Raw genomic sequence first — 17729 nt, 5'->3', positions numbered from 1 at the left:
CGTTTCTTTACCTCATAGGATACCCTCGATTTTATTGTGTGCACTACTATTTTCAACCGTTTTTAATTGTATCATAGACAAAGCAAAGCATACGTTTTGTATGTAAGAAGTATGTGTTACGTCTTTATGTTAAAAAGAAAAACACAACATACCACAATAGGAGGTGTCAACTGGATACTGTTTGATGCTTTAACTGAAAAAGAATGTTTGGCGCAAACTCAACTTGAACATCATTGAGTCTGAGTCTCCGATTCCCACGGCATTTTCTTGTCTCGCTGAGCTAACGGGAGAGCTCCACCTCAGCCAGAATTAGTGCTACTTGTTCTTAGCCCCGCTGCATGCAGTAACAGCATTACCAGAGCCTCATTTTCTGAATTGCATTTCTATTAACCAGTGAGTAGGACTAAGGTTAGGTATATACACTTTCGTCTTAAACTGGGCTGAGCAATCAAATGCCTACCGTGACGTGCGGCATTTTTTTTCATCGTGTATACTGTTGGCTACTTCTAACAAACAAATTACGTGTTTTGTGGCCATTTGGGATTTACATTTAATTTTAGTGCTGATTATGATTAATTTATGGTTTCCTTAATCGAACTGACAATAATTTTCTTACCCGTCTCGATTTATCTTTCTGCATGTGGATATAACACTATTTTGTATAATTAATTTGGTATTATGCTTTTTTCCTTGAATAACTGATGTACATAATAACTGATGTACATAGGGATCTGACGACAGCTGAGCGTGTCACCAAAGCTGGATGCATTCCAAAAAAGAGATTTAAACACAAGACTTCTGGTATTACCATAAATTCTCATACTCGTAAATTCATGTTTCTCTACTCAAAGAGTAATTGAACGGGTTGTACCAGACTTTAATCGACTACCAAAGAAAAGCAGTTTTCGGTAATCAATATTGGAATGTAAGACCGTGGTTACTAATAGATCATCGAACTTTCATATGTGTGAATAACAGTAATGTAACCGCTTAATCGTCTCGTGAGATAGGACGAAATTTGTCTGCTTTCCCGTGGAACTACACGGAAGGGAGCAGCAAAAGAAGAAATTAATCCATGGCACAATCTCAAATGCAAACAGATGAGTAGCAAGGTCAACATCGACGATGTTGCAAATTGTGTAATATATTCGTCCTCCAAATACGACTCTGTGAAAGGAACAATATTACTATTTCATGTCATAATACTTTAAATTACGGTAGTACTCAGTGTTGATGTACGCATAAAGAATTTAACGATAATCTTATCCTCTCATTCCTATATCAGTGAAAGATAATCACAATTCCCTCTGAAATAAAATATAACATATAATTTGGCAATGTGAAAGACAAACACAAAAAGAAAAACATTACCTTTTATTCAGAAAGTACAACCACAATGGCGATAGCTTTACTTACCTGGTAAACAATTTCTGTTAATACGTTAATACGGGATTCAGGATATTGTTTACCACTGTTAGCGATCGCATACGATTCCGTTAATGCTGTGAATGCATAATTTCATCTCTCTGTCGTTCTTCGCCTCCACTCGCTGGTTATAAGACTATAAAACTGAAATATAATAAGTTTTAATTCCCATTATATTGTTTTTGCTTCTTTCTTTGGCTTATTAAATTGACATATCTATTACCAAAATTCTTTGTTTCACTGAGTACCCTTGAGGTCATGAAGCCGCAAGTAATTTACAATGTTTTAATGAACAAACACGGAAACATAAATTAAAAACTGTTCTAGCATAAGGCATCATTATAATTGCAGAAATGCTGCATTCAAATGAAGAAAGGAAATTCATACAGCGCTCGTATTGACCCCAGCGTCCGTTAGTGAAAAGCTACACATAAATTTCGATGTTCTGTAAATATAAAACTGAACTGATCATGTCTAGATAAAACTTTCTTTGACGGAGAAAGTCATATGGTTTAAAACTAACAGTCATTAAAACAAAGGACTCTTTTTTACAGTTGACTTCTCTGGTACTAGGGAGGTTAAAATTGAAAGTATTTTTTCTTTCAATAAAAGACGTTACTAATTAAAATTCAAAAGTCAGAGTATATTAATAGGGAAATCATGTCATCCAATTGAATTAATAGTTATTGTGCAAAATGGCTTTGCATTTGATAAGGCGGCATGTATGTCTCCTAATTTTTCATTGTGTTAACAATGCAGGTTGGCCTATTACGCGTCGTGCATATTACTCGATTCCATAACGCATTTGCAACCCTCTGCCTATCGAGGGCTACGTACTGTAGCGTGTGACAAGGCGATGTGTGACGCAACCGTGACAGAGCTCGAGATACTCCTTGTTGTATTCCTTCAAGAAACCGAAAAGACGAATCGAAGAGTTCTTGCACAGATGGAGCTACCTTTCCTTCATCAAGACAACAACGCAGCATGCACAAGCGCTGCGACATGTGCAACAACCCGACACCTTGTACACGAGGCCACAGAGCATCTTCCATACACCCCGACTACGTCCCATCCGCCCGTCATCTCGTTCCAAAACACGAAGGAAACCTTTAGTGGGTTTCACTTTGATAGTGATGAAGCGGTGCAAGTAGAAGTATTGTGTTGGCCCCTTCAACTAAGTCAAACATTCTACAGTGAGGTTATCAGAAACTGTTCTCTCGTTTGGATGAACATCGTGACACGAAGAATAAGGGTGCAGAATGTTAATAAAGTTTATTTTATTCAAAAAGCTTTGTAAATTTTGACATATAAAAATTAAGAGACATTACTTTACAGTAAGCACTTCTACTTACCCTTCAATTGAGAAGATCTACTAATTGAGACGGTAAAGGTCAGTTTTACTACTTCGATAATGTGAACCCGCATCTTAGAGTAATATTTCAAAGTTTACTTTGCATAATAACTTGCAATAAATCCATATAGAACCGTGAGATATGCCATCATTTCCTCTGAATTACAAATGGTTCACGTATTTCTCAGGCCAGGTAAGGACCAGCCGTGGCGTCAGTCGTGAGTCCTTGCTGTGGCCGCCGGTGTCCACGTGGCAGTCAGTGTGTTACGATTGGAACTGGATATTGGGATTATAGGAGGTCAGCGTGAATAATGGATGAAATGCATTTGGTGATATTAATAATAAGCATTTATCTGTCAGTAGCCGGCCGGTGTGGCCAAGCGGTTAAAGGCGCTACAGTCTGGAACCGCGTGACCGCTACGGTCGCAGGTTCGAATCCTTCCTCGGGCATGGATGAGTGTGATGTCTTTAGGTTAGTTTGGTTTCAGTGGTTCTACGTTCTAGGGGACTGATGACCTTAGAAGTTAAGTCCCATAGTGCTCAGAGCCAATTGAACCATTTTTTGTTCGTCAGTATTTACGTGAACCTGTAGGTAGAGAAATATCTTTTGCTGGTTAAGTATAGGAGTTGACGTCATGAAACTACACTTTTATTGCGTCAGCATACAACTATTACAAAAACAACAGAAAGATAAAAAGAATACAAATGCAATGTTTTTAATACTGATCTTTACAGAAATGAAATTTACTGCATGTCGTGAAATAATCAGAAACTGACACAGAATAGGATGTGTAGATTCCATTGTTTATGTTTAAATAAATGTGTCAAGGTCTGACACTCTGGCAGTTTCTTTGCTCCTCTGGAAACAGCAGATGTCTTCAGTCAGCAGGTCAGCCATTTAGTCTCCACTCCCTCGCAGACGATTCAAGCTGAGGCAACGGACTGGCAATACTCCTAGTTCCTGGGACAATCTGACAGGTATGGTTTACACTGACTCTTTGGTTTCACCACGTAAACTGCAACGAAGAGAAATGCGCTTTACTAAAGATAGGAAGTACAAAAATAACATAGCAGTTTAATTTTACTAGTGATATGACAACGGTAAGCCTTCACCTTTTTTACATAGCGCGAATTTCACTGTCAGCATTGTGACAAGATTATGTTACGATCGTGTATGAGAGATAATGTGGGGTCACACAGCGTGCTATGTTACAGGGTTCCTATCCCTACTGGTACTATAGCAGACAGTTGGAAGATTGACGACGCGAATAAACCTGACTTATTAGCGTATTTCGAAAGTTTAAGGATGTCACTAGAACCACATTCCTCTAGGTGGGTAATGCTCCTGGCATGCGAAGCATTCAGTAAGAAACACATATATCCTGTGACGAGGCAAATGACGAGAACCTTAGGGATCTCGGTTTACTTTGCTGTGAACTGATCTGGCGACCCCTGAGTTTGTGATTTCGAAATGGTCAGAACTGCCGTTCCCCAGTAACCGTAAAGCATTGTCGCACGTGAGCTATCTCATTGGAAAGCTGCGCCTCACGAGACCATCTTAACCCTGGAACAATCCAACGTGACTAGAAGAAATGCGTTTACTCTGTCCTTCGTGTACACGTCAGCAACGGTATTCCGCCGTCCGAACGTTCGCCCAACCACTTGTAACAACCCGATTGTAGAACCCATAACGAACACCGTTTTGTTGCAAAAAGGAATAGAAAAGTCAGTTATCTTGACAGTGATGACAGCTACTGACAACATTATTTACTCTCTACGCAGTTTGATAAACAACAATTTTATGTAAATATTAATGCTTCTCATAAAGAAAGAAGTGAATGAAAGAATATCATATGATACTAAACAGAAACCGTAAGGAAGCAATTGAAGAAACTATTATTTACGAAGGTTAAATCCCAGACCATAAATTCACCAAAGATAACATTTATCCTAGAAAAGGGATGGAGCCGCATCAAGCTCTAAGTTCTCTGTGACTACAATGTAACTCGGCAATGGAAATGTTAGATTCAGTTCTCTCTTGTACTCTTGCAATAGTAGTACGCATCTTAAGCGTTACTAGATTGTTCTAAAACAGATCTGAAGATTAAAAGTTTTACGGTTGGAAGTATTAGTCAGAAGTCGGACAGAAGTAAAATCATCTTTCCCGTTTAGACAGATAACGGGATAGATGTTGCTGATTTGTGATGGGACTTAGCCTTAGTGATACTTAACAGTCACGAACATCAGAAAACACACAAAGACGCTCTTCGCTGACATAAACTCATTTATTAGAGTTGAACAGGCAACAGATAAACGCAATCACGAAGAACCTACAATTGCACCGTGTTGTCAGAAGCTATCGGCAAAGTCAGAACTTCGGATGCTAAACGACGAAATTACCCTGCAGAAACTCTGAATGAATTCTGTACCCTTATCCATCACACAGAATGCCAAGTGTGGAGAGCGCAAGATCACCAAAATGTTAATTGTTTTGAGACAGACCAAAAGTTTGTAGTAGTGAGACCTTTCATGTTCCCCAACTCTAGAAGATTCACATTTTGTTAGAGTTTGAAGAATTATTCTCTTGAAATTGCGCCTATGATACTCTGCACGATCCCTGTGAAGTTATGGGCTTCCGCTTTGTGCGAGATGAGAGGCAACTTTCTGTTTAATAATCGTCCGCAGTATTATTGCACCTGGGACTGGGGCATATCGGTCGGCTCATCATGAGTTTTAATTGTGCTATTTTGCTAGGACACGATGAGCAATTTCACAGTACAAGCACAGCTGTCCTGAAAACTTCGACCGAAGATGCGTTTTCCTTAACCACTGTTCTTGATGACTGCAATGTATCAGCCTGCTTACAACAGTGGCCACGAAAAGACAAACTAAATAATGTCGTGTTTGTGTAGTAACAAACTTACTACACATGTAGATTTTACCTCTTGTTTTGTAGACATGTCCATCTACAGATTCATTATTTACCTTTCATGTAACAGCTACTCTCGTGGTAACCAAAACACATGCAGGCACAATTTCTAATTCAGTTGAAATCTTAAGTAGTACTACCACAACGCCACTTCGCTATCCTTTTTTCTAGATACTTTGGTCTGGCCTAAGTAAAGTGCTTTTACCAGGTTCTTTTTTCACTGTTCATTGACTCCTAATTAAAATATGAGGCATGCTGCTATTTATAAATGCCTCAAATTTCGGACATTTTCAGCAATGGTTGTACTAGCGCAGTGTGTCATCGTCTATAAGTAGCATATAGTTCGTTCTGATATTACGTTGTACATGTTAACTTCGTGAATGAGTGTGTGCCATAATTTAATGCTAGCATGATGTTTCCGATTAGATGTAGTCCAGAACGTTCACTTATCACTGCCCATGTTCACCTAATCCTTCGTCTCTACATCAACGCGTCGCTAAATTTTAAACTTCGAAGCCTATTTCTACATGTTCCTAAACGTATGACGGGTATTGTTTATACGCACTAATCCACTTTTCGGCCTTCTACAGGGTACGACGAAAAGTGTACGTTACCTATCGATTTACAGTGTTTAACTTAGTGTAGGTTTGTGTACAACGCTGCCAACACATTGACTGTGAAAATTAAGCACACGCTATGGACCGCGGTAGAGATGGCAACTTCCGTCTCCTGTTAAAATGTCTTTTCGTAAAATGCTGAAACTATAGCCCATTTCGAACTTGACGTCGCGTTACACGACATAATCCTCGTAAAAAAATTCAAAGGTGTGTAGAAGTTAAAAACATGCAGTAGTTTTGCGGGGAAAGAAAGTTAGTGTAAAAGGTGGACTAAATATGAGCAGCAAATTCCTCTGAATGGTTTTGGTGGAGAATCATGAAGAGTTGTAATTTCGTAATTTCGGTAAGGGCGTCCCTGATCCTTGATGATTTGGTTTCATTCATGTTTTCACATTCACGGAAGAACCGTTGGCAAAATAAGATGCAAAACGGTCTAATGCTATCTTGTCAATCGTGCACAGAAAATAGTAGTATTTGAATTAACTTACCTTTCGGTAGCTGGTTGTAGCAAGAATACAGCTTCAAGGAATTAGCATACAAGTAGAACTTGTTGTCTGCTGCGACACAAATGGTATCATCGTCATCTTCCGTGTAGGACGACCTTCCCAGAAATATATTCTCAGCCGTGATATTGCCGGTGCTTAGTTCCTCATTCCCGATGCTGACGGTGGTCGTCCCTTCTGGTTGTCCGTAGACCTCCACCACTGCTACCAGTGCTGTAAAAGTCAATGATCGTAATCACAGATCTTTATATCGTCTAATGGCTGTTAGTGCAACTCACCCACTTAGCACTACAACACAGCTGTGAGTACCGGGCGTGCGTCGTGCTTCGGAAGCTCAGTTGTTAGAGCACTTGCCCGCGAAAGGCAAAGGTCCCGAGTTCGAGTCTCGGCCGGGCACACAGTTTTAATCTGCCAGGAAGTTTCATATCAGCGCAAACTCCGCTGCAGAGTGAAAATCTCATTCTGGAAACATCCCCCAGGCTGTGGCTATGCCATGTCTCCACAATATCCTTTCATCCAGGAGTGCTAGTTCTGCTAGCTTCGCAGGAGAGCTTCTGTAAAGTTTGGAAGGTAGGAGACGAGTTACTGGCAGAAGTAAAGCTGTGAGTACCGGGCGTGTGTCGTGCTTCAGCAGCTCAGTTGGTAGAGGACTTGCCCGCGAAAGGCAAAGGTATCGAGTTCGAGTCTCGGTCGGGCACACAGTTTTAATCTGCCAGGAAGTTTCATATCAGCGCACACTCCGCTGCAGAGTGATAATCTCATTCGGGATGTCATGGATTATTTGAACTACATAAGAGTAGTACCAATACATCGGAGCATGTACGTCACTCTAATCGTTAGTAACTTGAACTATCAAACGATAATTGTGTTTGGCACAGGAGACACATGGCCTAGGAGAATCTGGCAGTTGTAATCCGTTCGACGAAAGTAGAATACTCTTGCCACTCCAGCTGGTAGCGACAATGGCATAAGTGCAGTAGTACGATTGCCCCGAGTAATTTATCCCTTGTTCTGAGTGTACCCTACCAAAATTACATACTTTCATTGAATTATACTAAGTGCTCTCCTGGCTATAAGCTAAATGCTGTAATTGGAAGTCATTCCCCATAAGGTTGGTATTGGAATCCAATCTGTCCGCCTAACATCCCACACGTTAATTGGCTATGATGTATATGACAGAAAAGTGGGTCATCTCTTGAACAATCCGCTCGTCCCACAAAATAAAAAAGAAACAATCAACAGTGACATAGACGCTACGTTCATGTCGGACAAGTTCTCGCAATTAATTTCGTGCTCCATTATACAAATGCAATGGTCTTCCAAGTTCTTGTTGGATTGTTATTATCTCACAACTAAATTGACAATATTAGTACTTTACTCAATTATGTTTGCGAATGTTTCCCTTTCTAGTAAGGTTCTGCCCCACTAAAAGTTAGCCAGACATTTGGCTGAAAAAGTTGGGCTTTTCATTGGTTCTGACATCAAACAGCCCGCTCTACCGTTTGTAGTAAGGAATGAAGAGTATTGAAGGAGCTGGAAGCAATTCTCTTTACGATCATGTAGCTGATGTTTCACTGAAAAGCACAAATATCTCCAAGTGGAGGGCTCTCTAACAGTCTTTCACTCCTCATCAAGATAAAGAGCGTAACCCATTAAAACATTGCTCCTGTTACGTCTCCTCAAAATCACTTGCTTGAGAAGATTAATAGGTACCATTAGATTTTGTCTGTTTTTATGTTGCACTCAAATTAAATTTAGGTGCAAAGAAGTGACAGCCTTGCATGGAAAGTCTCACTTAACTTCTTGTGATGTTCCACATATTGTACGATTGAGACATCACAGCTCTTTCACTATTTACGTTAAGTCCAATTTACTAGTACTTACACGATTCCGTCACAGTAATGTGACCACCGCCTTTGTTCGGCATCAGCACGAGATAATCACTGACTGACGGTAGGGTGCAACATTAACAGTGGAGGCTGTGCCAGGTCGCCGCGGCGGACAGTGCAGTCTTTGTCATAATGCGGAAACAAAACTATTTATCTGACGTCCAAAAGGGTATGATAATTGCCTTCCCGGCCATAGGTGGATGCACGCCTCAGTTTGTAAACAGTTCAAGTGTCGCCCTGCTTAAAGTGTACTGCGTATTGCGAAACTGCACTATCCAAAACCGACAGTATGACCAGTGGGGCAGCATGGACCATAGATGGCAGAGGTGACAGGCAGCTGCGGAGATGTGTACGAATGAAACGGCATACAACAGTTGGGGAAAAGACGACCCTGATGAACTAAAGGGTTACCAACATGTCTGCTCAACAATCATCAAGCGAAAGCAAAGGGTTACCAACAGTGTCTGCTCAACAATCATCAAGCGAAAGTCGGTATTTTCCGGCGTCTACTGCAGGTGCCAGATTCGTACGCTTACGTCGACTGCTGTTCATTGGCGACGAAGGCTTGAAATTGCTGTCCAGTATCTTAACTGGACCTGTTTTGAGCGGCTGTATTAGGCGAAAGACGTTTTATGCTCGATCGGTATAAGGCGGGTGGTGTGTACGGTGTGAAACGTCTCAATGCAAACAACCTGCAATGAGTGAGGGAGTGCTATGGTCTGGGAATGTATTCGTGTCGGTGATTCTTTATAATAGATGCCATAATTGATCCAAACCACACTCCTGGAAATTGAAACAAGAACGCCGTGAATTCATTGTCCCAGGAAGGGGAAACTTTATTGACACATTCCTGGGGTCAGATACATCACATGATCACACTGACAGAACCACAGGCACATAGACACAGGCAACAGAGCATGCACAATGTCGGCACTAGTACAGTGTATATCCACCTTTCGCAGCAATGCAGGGTGCTATTCTCCCATGGAGACGATCGTAGAGATGCTGGATGTAGTCCTGTGGAACGGCTTGCCATGCCATTTCCACCTGGCGCCTCAGTTGGACCAGCGTTCGTGCTGGACGTGCAGACCGCGTGAGACGACGCTTCATCCAGTCCCAAACATCCTCAATGGGGGACAGATCCGGAGATCTTCCTGGCCAGGGTAGTTGACTTACACCTTCTAGAGCACGTTGGGTGGCACGGGATACTTGCGGACGTGCATTGTCCTGTTGGAACAGCAAGTTCCGTTGCCGGTCTAGGAATGGTAGAACGATGGGTTCGATGACGGTTTGGATGTACCGTGCACTATTCAGTGTCCCCTCGACGATCACCAGTGGTGTACGGCCGGTGTAGGAGATCGCTCCCCACACCATGATGCCGGGTGTTGGCCCTGTGTGCCTCGGTCGTATGCAGTCCTGATTGTGGCGCTCACCTGCACGGCGCCAAACACGCATACGACCATCATTGGCACCAAGGCAGAAGCGACTCTCATCGCTGAAGACGACACGTCCCCATTCGTCCCTCCATTCACGCCTGTCGCGACACCACTGGAGGCGGGCTGCACGTTGGGGCGTGAGCGGAAGACGGCCTAACGGTGTGCGGGACCGTAGCCCAGCTTCATGGAGACGGTTGCGAATGGTCCTCGCCGATACCCCAGGAGCAACAGTGTCCCTAATTTGCTGGGAAGTGGCGGTGCGGTCCCCTACGGCACTGCGTAGGATCCTACGGTCTTGGCGTGCATCCGTGCGTCGCTGCGGTCCGGTCCCAGGTCGACGGGCACGTGCACCTTCCGCCGACCACTGGCGACAACATCGATGTACTGTGGAGACCTCACGCCCCACGTGTTGAGCAATTCGGCGGTACGTCCACCCGGCCTCCCGCATGCCCACTATACGCCCTCGCTCAAAGTCCGTCAACTGCACATACGGTTCACGTCCACGCTGTCGCGGCATGCTACCAGTGCTAAAGACTGCGATGGAGCTCCGTATGCCACGGCAAACTGGGTGACACTGACGGCGGCGGTGCACAAATGCTGCGCAGCTAGCGCCATTCGACGGCCAACACCGCGGCTCCTGGTGTGTCCGCTGTGCCGTGCGTGTGATCATTGCTTGTACAGCCCTCTCGCAGTGTCCGGAGCAAGTATGGTGGGTCTGACACACCGGTGTCAATGTGTCCTTTTTTCCATTTCCAGGAGTGTAGTTAAAAGAAAAAAGGGTCCGTTAAATTGACAACTCATTTTGTATCATGTGGTCATTGTAATAGAAAGCTGTAGTAACTACGGTTCTATATGGTGCAGCACTGCTATGGTAACGCAGACAATCAGTTGAAACGAATAGTGATATAAGCGCAATACACGTTTGAGTGACAAAAGTAAACTGGCTATCTTGTAGTCTAAGCAATTTTTTCTGATTTTATGTTGTGTTCTGTAAATGACCTATCTCTACACAACATTAGTATTGGCAAGAGGTTGTTGCCATGAAGGATAGATTCTACGGCACTATTCGAATAGTATCTGATAAAGAATTAACTGCTTCCGGTCACGACTAAATATTTTCAAAGAGACCACATTCTCGTGGTTTGTGCGACGCATTACAGTTTCTATGCAGTGTTGCTGGTCGCAATTAAAATATTTATTAAAATAAATTGATCACAGATTAACATCTTTTGTGTTTATTTTACGCGTGTATTTTACATGTAACCTCGCGCGGGGGTGTCTGTTAATTTACCGCATTACCTTTTTTGTCCAGTATTTACGTGAATTCAGTGTCATTAGCTATTTACCAAATGTAGCTTTCAGTCGTTTTGGAGATGGGAAACCTTTTATTCTGATTTCTAAATTCGTTCAGACAACCTCCCACGGTAAGGCTGCCGCACGTTGCCTTCCTTTTTTAATTTATTTTTTGCTTTTCTATCGTTGTTGTCCACAGCAAACACTCATGCAGTAGCGATAGGGTTGTCGCTGTCAAAATTCCGTCGGTAAGCATCGATCTTCGATTTAGACGCTTTGTTAATCTTTATTCTGCAACAGTTTTATACACAGGAGAGTATACGTGAGTAATATGTTATGATACAACAAGAATGTAATGTGGTCGCACTGGATTACTCAGTTGCTTACTGCACTCTGATGATGATTCGATTCAGCAAACAGCTTACAGTAGACGAGTTAAGCTTCATAATAGTGAAGATTACGAAGTGCTCATTCTAAATAAGAAATGCATTATAAAGTCTATTGGATTTTTTTTTGTTTCAGTAATACAACCATCTTTCAAAACATTGAAAAATGTTTTTTCACCCTCTACGTAAATGATCCTTTGGTACCGACGAAACCTCTACAACATATCTCACGGACGGCACTGATGTCTGTAGCAAGGTTGCTGCGTTAAAACACTGTAGGGTAATGGAAATCTGCAGACGGTCCATTATTGTTTGAGGCGCTGGTAGTTGAAATTGAACGTAATTAAGAATAAAGCACTGCGCATAAACACGTGAAAAAACCCACAACACTTCATTTACACTACTGGCGAAAATTCACTGAAACCTGGAAATACCTAGGAGTAATTGCCCGAAGAGACCTCAAGTGGAACGACCAAATAAAACTGGCTGCAGAAAAAGCAGTTGCGAGTGTAAGAGTTATTGGAAACTTCTTAATCAAATGAAATTCATCCACGAAAGATAAGGTTCTCGAAGCACAATGTCTGTAGGTTCCTGTGTACTTCTCGTCCGCCTTGAATCGAAAGGACAGACTGAGAAGATAGAGAAGACGAAGAGTGATTCTTTTGTTTAGTAAGTGCGGGGGCTTTACGAATATGCTGAACGAGCTCAACCTCCTCATCGTCAAAGTGATGTTTCAAACTGTAACAAGATTACTACGGCTGTACCTACAATATATACATATTGTACTTATTTACGTGATATCGGTTATCAGCTTTTATCTGTAATTTTGTAAAATGTTTGTATGATTGTCTTTGCATCTATTATCTCGATACTCGCTACGATTCCTAGTTTGCTTCTCATGGGTGTATAAGAACTAGTCAGCCATACTGTACATTTGTAATTACTTGGGTCTTACTCTAAAATCATTCAAAATATTCATATAGGCAACACAAACACCTTTCGTCAACTATCTATGAAGTACCATTGCTCGCGAGCAAAGGATATCAAAAAATATTCTTAGAACACTCCCTACCCTTTAAGGTGTTTTCCATTCCGAACTTTACGTCGCCAATTGCTGCAATAAAATGTACTTCCTTGACTCTATAAATAACTTTTCACACTGATTAATACATGAGAAATCACCTAAAATGGAGGTAAGATAAAAATGTTTCACCTGAATGAAAGTTTATAAATTCTGTCAATACTTACCAGCAACAAGCAACAGAGCAGCTTTCATTGTACTCGACAGGACTATAACTGCTCGATGCGATATATTTTCGTTTATATATGTTTAGACACACGATGGCGTCATTGAATGTTATCCTTGAGTTTCCTTCTGATTTTCCGTTCCGTGAACTGTGGTTGCAGCAACTAGCAGCAGATTGACTTTCCTTGTACTTGAAACGATCTGTTATCGTTCGCTGTGTCATACTTACTATCAACATTACAACTATAGCATTCAATAAAACTGGTTACCATACTGAGTCGTTTACTTTGCTTCTTTTTCCTTTCCTTCTTTTTGCGTTGCGAGTCACTGTAGTAGAGGCGAGGAAACGAAACGACCGGTGTCCACTGCCACGGCTCAGCAACACAATTGAGTTGATATTTTCACACTCGTGTTATTGGCAATACTTGTCCAATCCGCAATGAGAAGACCAATTTCTATTAAAGCGAGTTTCTAGAAATTGCTTATAATACAATTTAACATTAGTACAACTCAGTTTAGGTACAGATTCGAAACGAATATATTTTTCTTTCAATAAAGCCTATTTTTTAATGGGGTACGGCTCGAATCCTGATGAAAGGAGGTGAACAAATGTTAGTGATCGTTTATACCGTTCATCGAGCAGTCTAAAGAGCTTTCCATTTTGAAGAGGAATCACTTGTACCTAGAGGTTTGTATACTTAGGAACTTAAGTACCTAGATACTACAGTCTAGTTACCAATCTCAGAATTACATGAGGGAGTGTACTCTAGAGACTACCAAAGCAGTTTCCACAATGTTCTAATTTTTTTTATTGTTCTTAGACGTAAGGTTGTGTTTTTGCAGCATTTGTAATTTTTTCGAGATCTACACATTTAAGTCCTATATAATACATTAAATCTATTTGAAATATATGGTCAATTCTTTAGTTACAGACCTTTATGCCAAGTTATACATACATATTGCACTAGATTAATTTTGGGAATACTATATCGCATGGGCACTTAAAATTCTCCTCCTTAAAAAATCATGTTGTGTTAACGGGTAACAAGCCGACGCCTTCTGTAGACACTAGCCGTCATATGAAACATCAGACGAGCATTATTTGTTAGGATTGAGTCTAGCTACACAATTAAAACGAAAATGGCAAATATTTGCTATAGCTCTAGAGAAAGGGCACACAAAGACTCTTAGGAAATACATCCTATATAAAGTATTGACGGTTACGGAATGCTGCGTCGGTCGTTCGCCTTAATAAGAAATAATTTAACAGAGGACAATGTTGTGACTTGGAAAATGGGAAATCCTTGAATGTGGCGGAGAAAATTTTGTAATGCAGGAAGAGACTGGAGCACAAGAAAGTGGATGAGTAATAAGAAAGTATTTTAAAGACCAAATACCCAGATGGCTAGAAGCGAAAGTGTGTAAATTGTTTCGAATTACAACCTTGTCCTTGGCTCTTCTGGTAGAGGGAAAGTCACACAAGGAACGACTTACAGAGAAAAAGAGATTCATCACTTCTCACTAACACCTCCTCAGAGGTACACAGACGTATTCAACATGAGAAATGTTTAATTGTTTTGGGTTTTAGTGTAAATGGCATATTAGTTACATATGTAGTACATTCTATCATGTGAAAAAATTATGTCACATTGTCCTGAGAACAATGAAGTGAAACAACTTTTTTAATGCATTTAACCTCTCATTTTGCAATAGAAGACATATTGTCTGGTGGGATACCGCAATCACTGGTTATACGATGTTACTTATAATCCGTCTTGATTGCAAAAATATTTATTCACATGACTGGTTAGAGAAGAAACTCGTCTATACACAGCAACCTTCACATGCTGCGTCCTGTAACCGAAATTTGCAGATCTGAAGATGGTTCTAGAGGCACCGAAGCCGGCCACGTGAATTAACATTTTTGCAATCAAGACGGATTATAAGTAACATAGATTGGAACCTCGTGCACAGAGATGTTGTGAGCCATACAGAGCTAAGATAATGATCAGTTTCAGTTGCACTGCATTTCCCCAAAGGTGTTGTAACAAGACAATTGTCCCTTCGCTCTTCCTATAACTAGCGAAGAAGTGTGAAGAACAGTTCACATAGCTTCACAGTGTAGAGATGCTGCAAACAGCAAACTACGATATCAGTTTATGGTTTCACGTATCCTGTTACCATTTACGTTCCTACTGCTTCTTTCGAATACTTATATACTTATTATCTTTTCATCAGTGGTCTCAGAAAGACTTTTGGAGAGATTTTCTCCGTTAGTAAGGCCATTTTTTTTTGAGTGACTTCACGAAGAAGATGAAATTAATAACATTGAAAATAAAGTAAACAAAACAGTTTGATGATAGTTTGACTGTTAACTGGAACTAATCATGAGAGACGACATTCTGTTAAGTGGTACTGAAGACATATCGTCATAAAGAACGGTAAAGCCTTTCTCACTTCGATTGGAGAAATACCAAATCTCATTCTATTACTCCTCTTTAAACATCGTGAAGATTTAGTTTATTGCTTTAGGCGCAAATCAGCATGGTTCCCTTAAAAAAAAGAAGCCTTTCATTTCCCACCACGTCCTTAATCCAGCTTGTGTTATAATTCTGATGACATAGTTATCTTTCCACATGACGTGCTTGCTGCTGCACGAAAATATACTTCGATATCGAGTTTTTTTCCTCTGCCGCCTTCTTTCTAATGGACAGATATCACGAGTGTATGAACGGTCGTAGACAAAATTAAATGTTGAATTTTGAGCTTCTACATATTTTTCAATCGTTAGCTGATTCGTGGCGGTGATACAGACAGATCAATTTATTTCATGACTAAAAATGTAGCCACCGATATCGTAGAACTGACTTCGGTTAGGAGTAAACCTGTTACAAGAACGAGGAAAACAAAAAGCCCGAAATAATGTGTGTAAATGATAATCTGTGAAGACAGCCGCTTGAAATCTGTTCCGTCGCCGGCGAGTCAGCCACTTCGGGCTCTTCCTCAAGCTGAAAATTCCGGTATGATCTCGAGTTCTCTGAACAGTCTGTCGCACCACACTGGCACTTCTCTTCTGGAACTACCTCGTACTCTGTAACAAATAAGTGGACAGATGTGTCAACAAAGATGAACTCTGTGAAAACTTCTGTAGAGGTCTTGTTATTTACTGTTGGTACAGCAAATGTCAGACTCTCCCTTTCCCACAGAGCACACGCAGTTCTACTCCTGCAGCCCCTGCAGAACATGAACAGGAAGTCACGAATGTAGACTTTATTTGACTGCGTCCCTATTACCAGTATAGTATCCATTTTGTTGATGAGCTTTAACTGCTTCCTCTTCGCCTGTTTAGTAAACAAAGTGACGTGCTACTTTTCTACTTTTTACTAACAAGGGACAGCTGTGACAACGAATTTTCGGAACCGCACGAAATCATGTATAAAATAACAAATGGTTCAAATGCCTCTGAGCACTATGGGACTTAACATCTCTGGTCATCAGTCCCCTAGAACCTAGAACTACTTAAACCTAACTAACCTAAGGACATCACACACATACACGCCCGAGGCAGGATTTGAACCTGCGACCGTAGCGGTCTCGCGGTTCAAGACTGAGGCGCCTAGAACCGCACGGCCACACTGGCCGGCTATAAAATGACACCCGATCACGGAAAAACCAGTGGTCTGTGTAATTTCCATGCAAAACGCTGCATTCTACAAAGAGTAGTATTTTAGTAGAGAGAAATAAAGTTGCATGATTTAAGTGAAAGGTAAACAGGGAACTGGAAGAATGTTAACACGTAATTCAATGACGACAGTATAACATGAATTTTCAGTCAACAGTGCAAAAATACTCTGCCTAAAGTAATCATATAGCTTCAAACACACATATCCTACACACCTGATAGTGCTTATACTAATCCTCATTCTGCAGATGCTGGAGTGGTTAAAACAATGCGGACCAGAACAAAGTCAACACCTGAAATAAATCCACGTTACTATATTCAATATCACTTACGTATTCAATCAGTCCAACAACAAAAGTGACATTAATTACTTAATTACATTTCTAAATGATGATGTGGGTATGTCAGTGTCAAACAGGCATTTCACCATGTATAGTGCAAGGTGATTGTACATAATAGAGCAAAGGTATATTGACAAACGTCTTTTGGAACATTGTAGTCTTACATAATCAGCAATCCTTCTGATGTAGAGCTTATATTGGTGAAAGATGTAACCACCAAGAGATGGTGGTCATTTGTGGATTTTAGTGGAATATCTTCAGCATAAGATCTTTGCTTGGAAAACTTGCACCTCGACGAGTGCGATGCGTCTACCCTCACCATCAATTATGCAGCAACACGTTCTTTCCACTTGCTGCGAGTTCGCCAAGGACTAAAGTTAGATATCGTTTCATGTTGATCCTTGGTCCTTATTCTACTTTTGCTTGCTTCCGCATGAATGTTTCGTGGGCAGGTTGTTTCAAGTTCCTTTGAATATATGGGACAATAGTGTCTTTTGTCTCTTGAAACCAGATGTAAAACTTGTTTACTAATCAGTCTCTCATTGATAATACCATATCAATTGTGTATCTGTGGGGAGAGCATGACAGTGTTGATGGTGAAGACATTACGTACTGGAATTGGCTCTGGTCA

The 17729-nt window shown here is 41.1% G+C and overlaps 1 protein-coding gene across 1 annotated transcript; it reads right to left on the bottom strand.

Moving 5' to 3' along the window:
* Positions 1-3409: 3409 nt before the first annotated feature.
* Positions 3410-13108, bottom strand: LOC124596312. The gene is made up of 3 exons (XM_047135414.1): positions 13078-13108; positions 6811-7038; positions 3410-3792 (listed from the first exon to the last, which is right to left on the bottom strand). The coding sequence occupies exons 1-3, from the start codon at positions 13103-13105 to the stop codon at positions 3731-3733; spliced, it is 318 nt and encodes a 105-aa protein (XP_046991370.1). The 5' UTR covers positions 13106-13108; the 3' UTR covers positions 3410-3730.
* Positions 13109-17729: the final 4621 nt, after the last annotated feature.

Source organism: Schistocerca americana, chromosome 2 (genome assembly GCF_021461395.2).
Source record: "Schistocerca americana isolate TAMUIC-IGC-003095 chromosome 2, iqSchAmer2.1, whole genome shotgun sequence".
NCBI lineage: Eukaryota > Metazoa > Arthropoda > Insecta > Orthoptera > Acrididae > Schistocerca > Schistocerca americana.
Note: the sequence above shows the minus strand (reverse complement) of the source record. Positions and strands in the feature narration are given on the sequence as shown.

Coding starts and splice junctions, on each gene's coding strand:
- LOC124596312 (XM_047135414.1), bottom strand. CDS start 13,105: ATGAAAGCTGCTCTGTTGCTTGTTGCTG. Junction 7,039..13,077: donor TGCTCTGTTGCTTGTTGCTG/GTAAGTATTGAC, acceptor TGACTTTTACAG/CACTGGTAGCAGTGGTGGAG. Junction 3,793..6,810: donor CTACAACCAGCTACCGAAAG/GTAAGTTAATTC, acceptor TCTTCGTTGCAG/TTTACGTGGTGAAACCAAAG.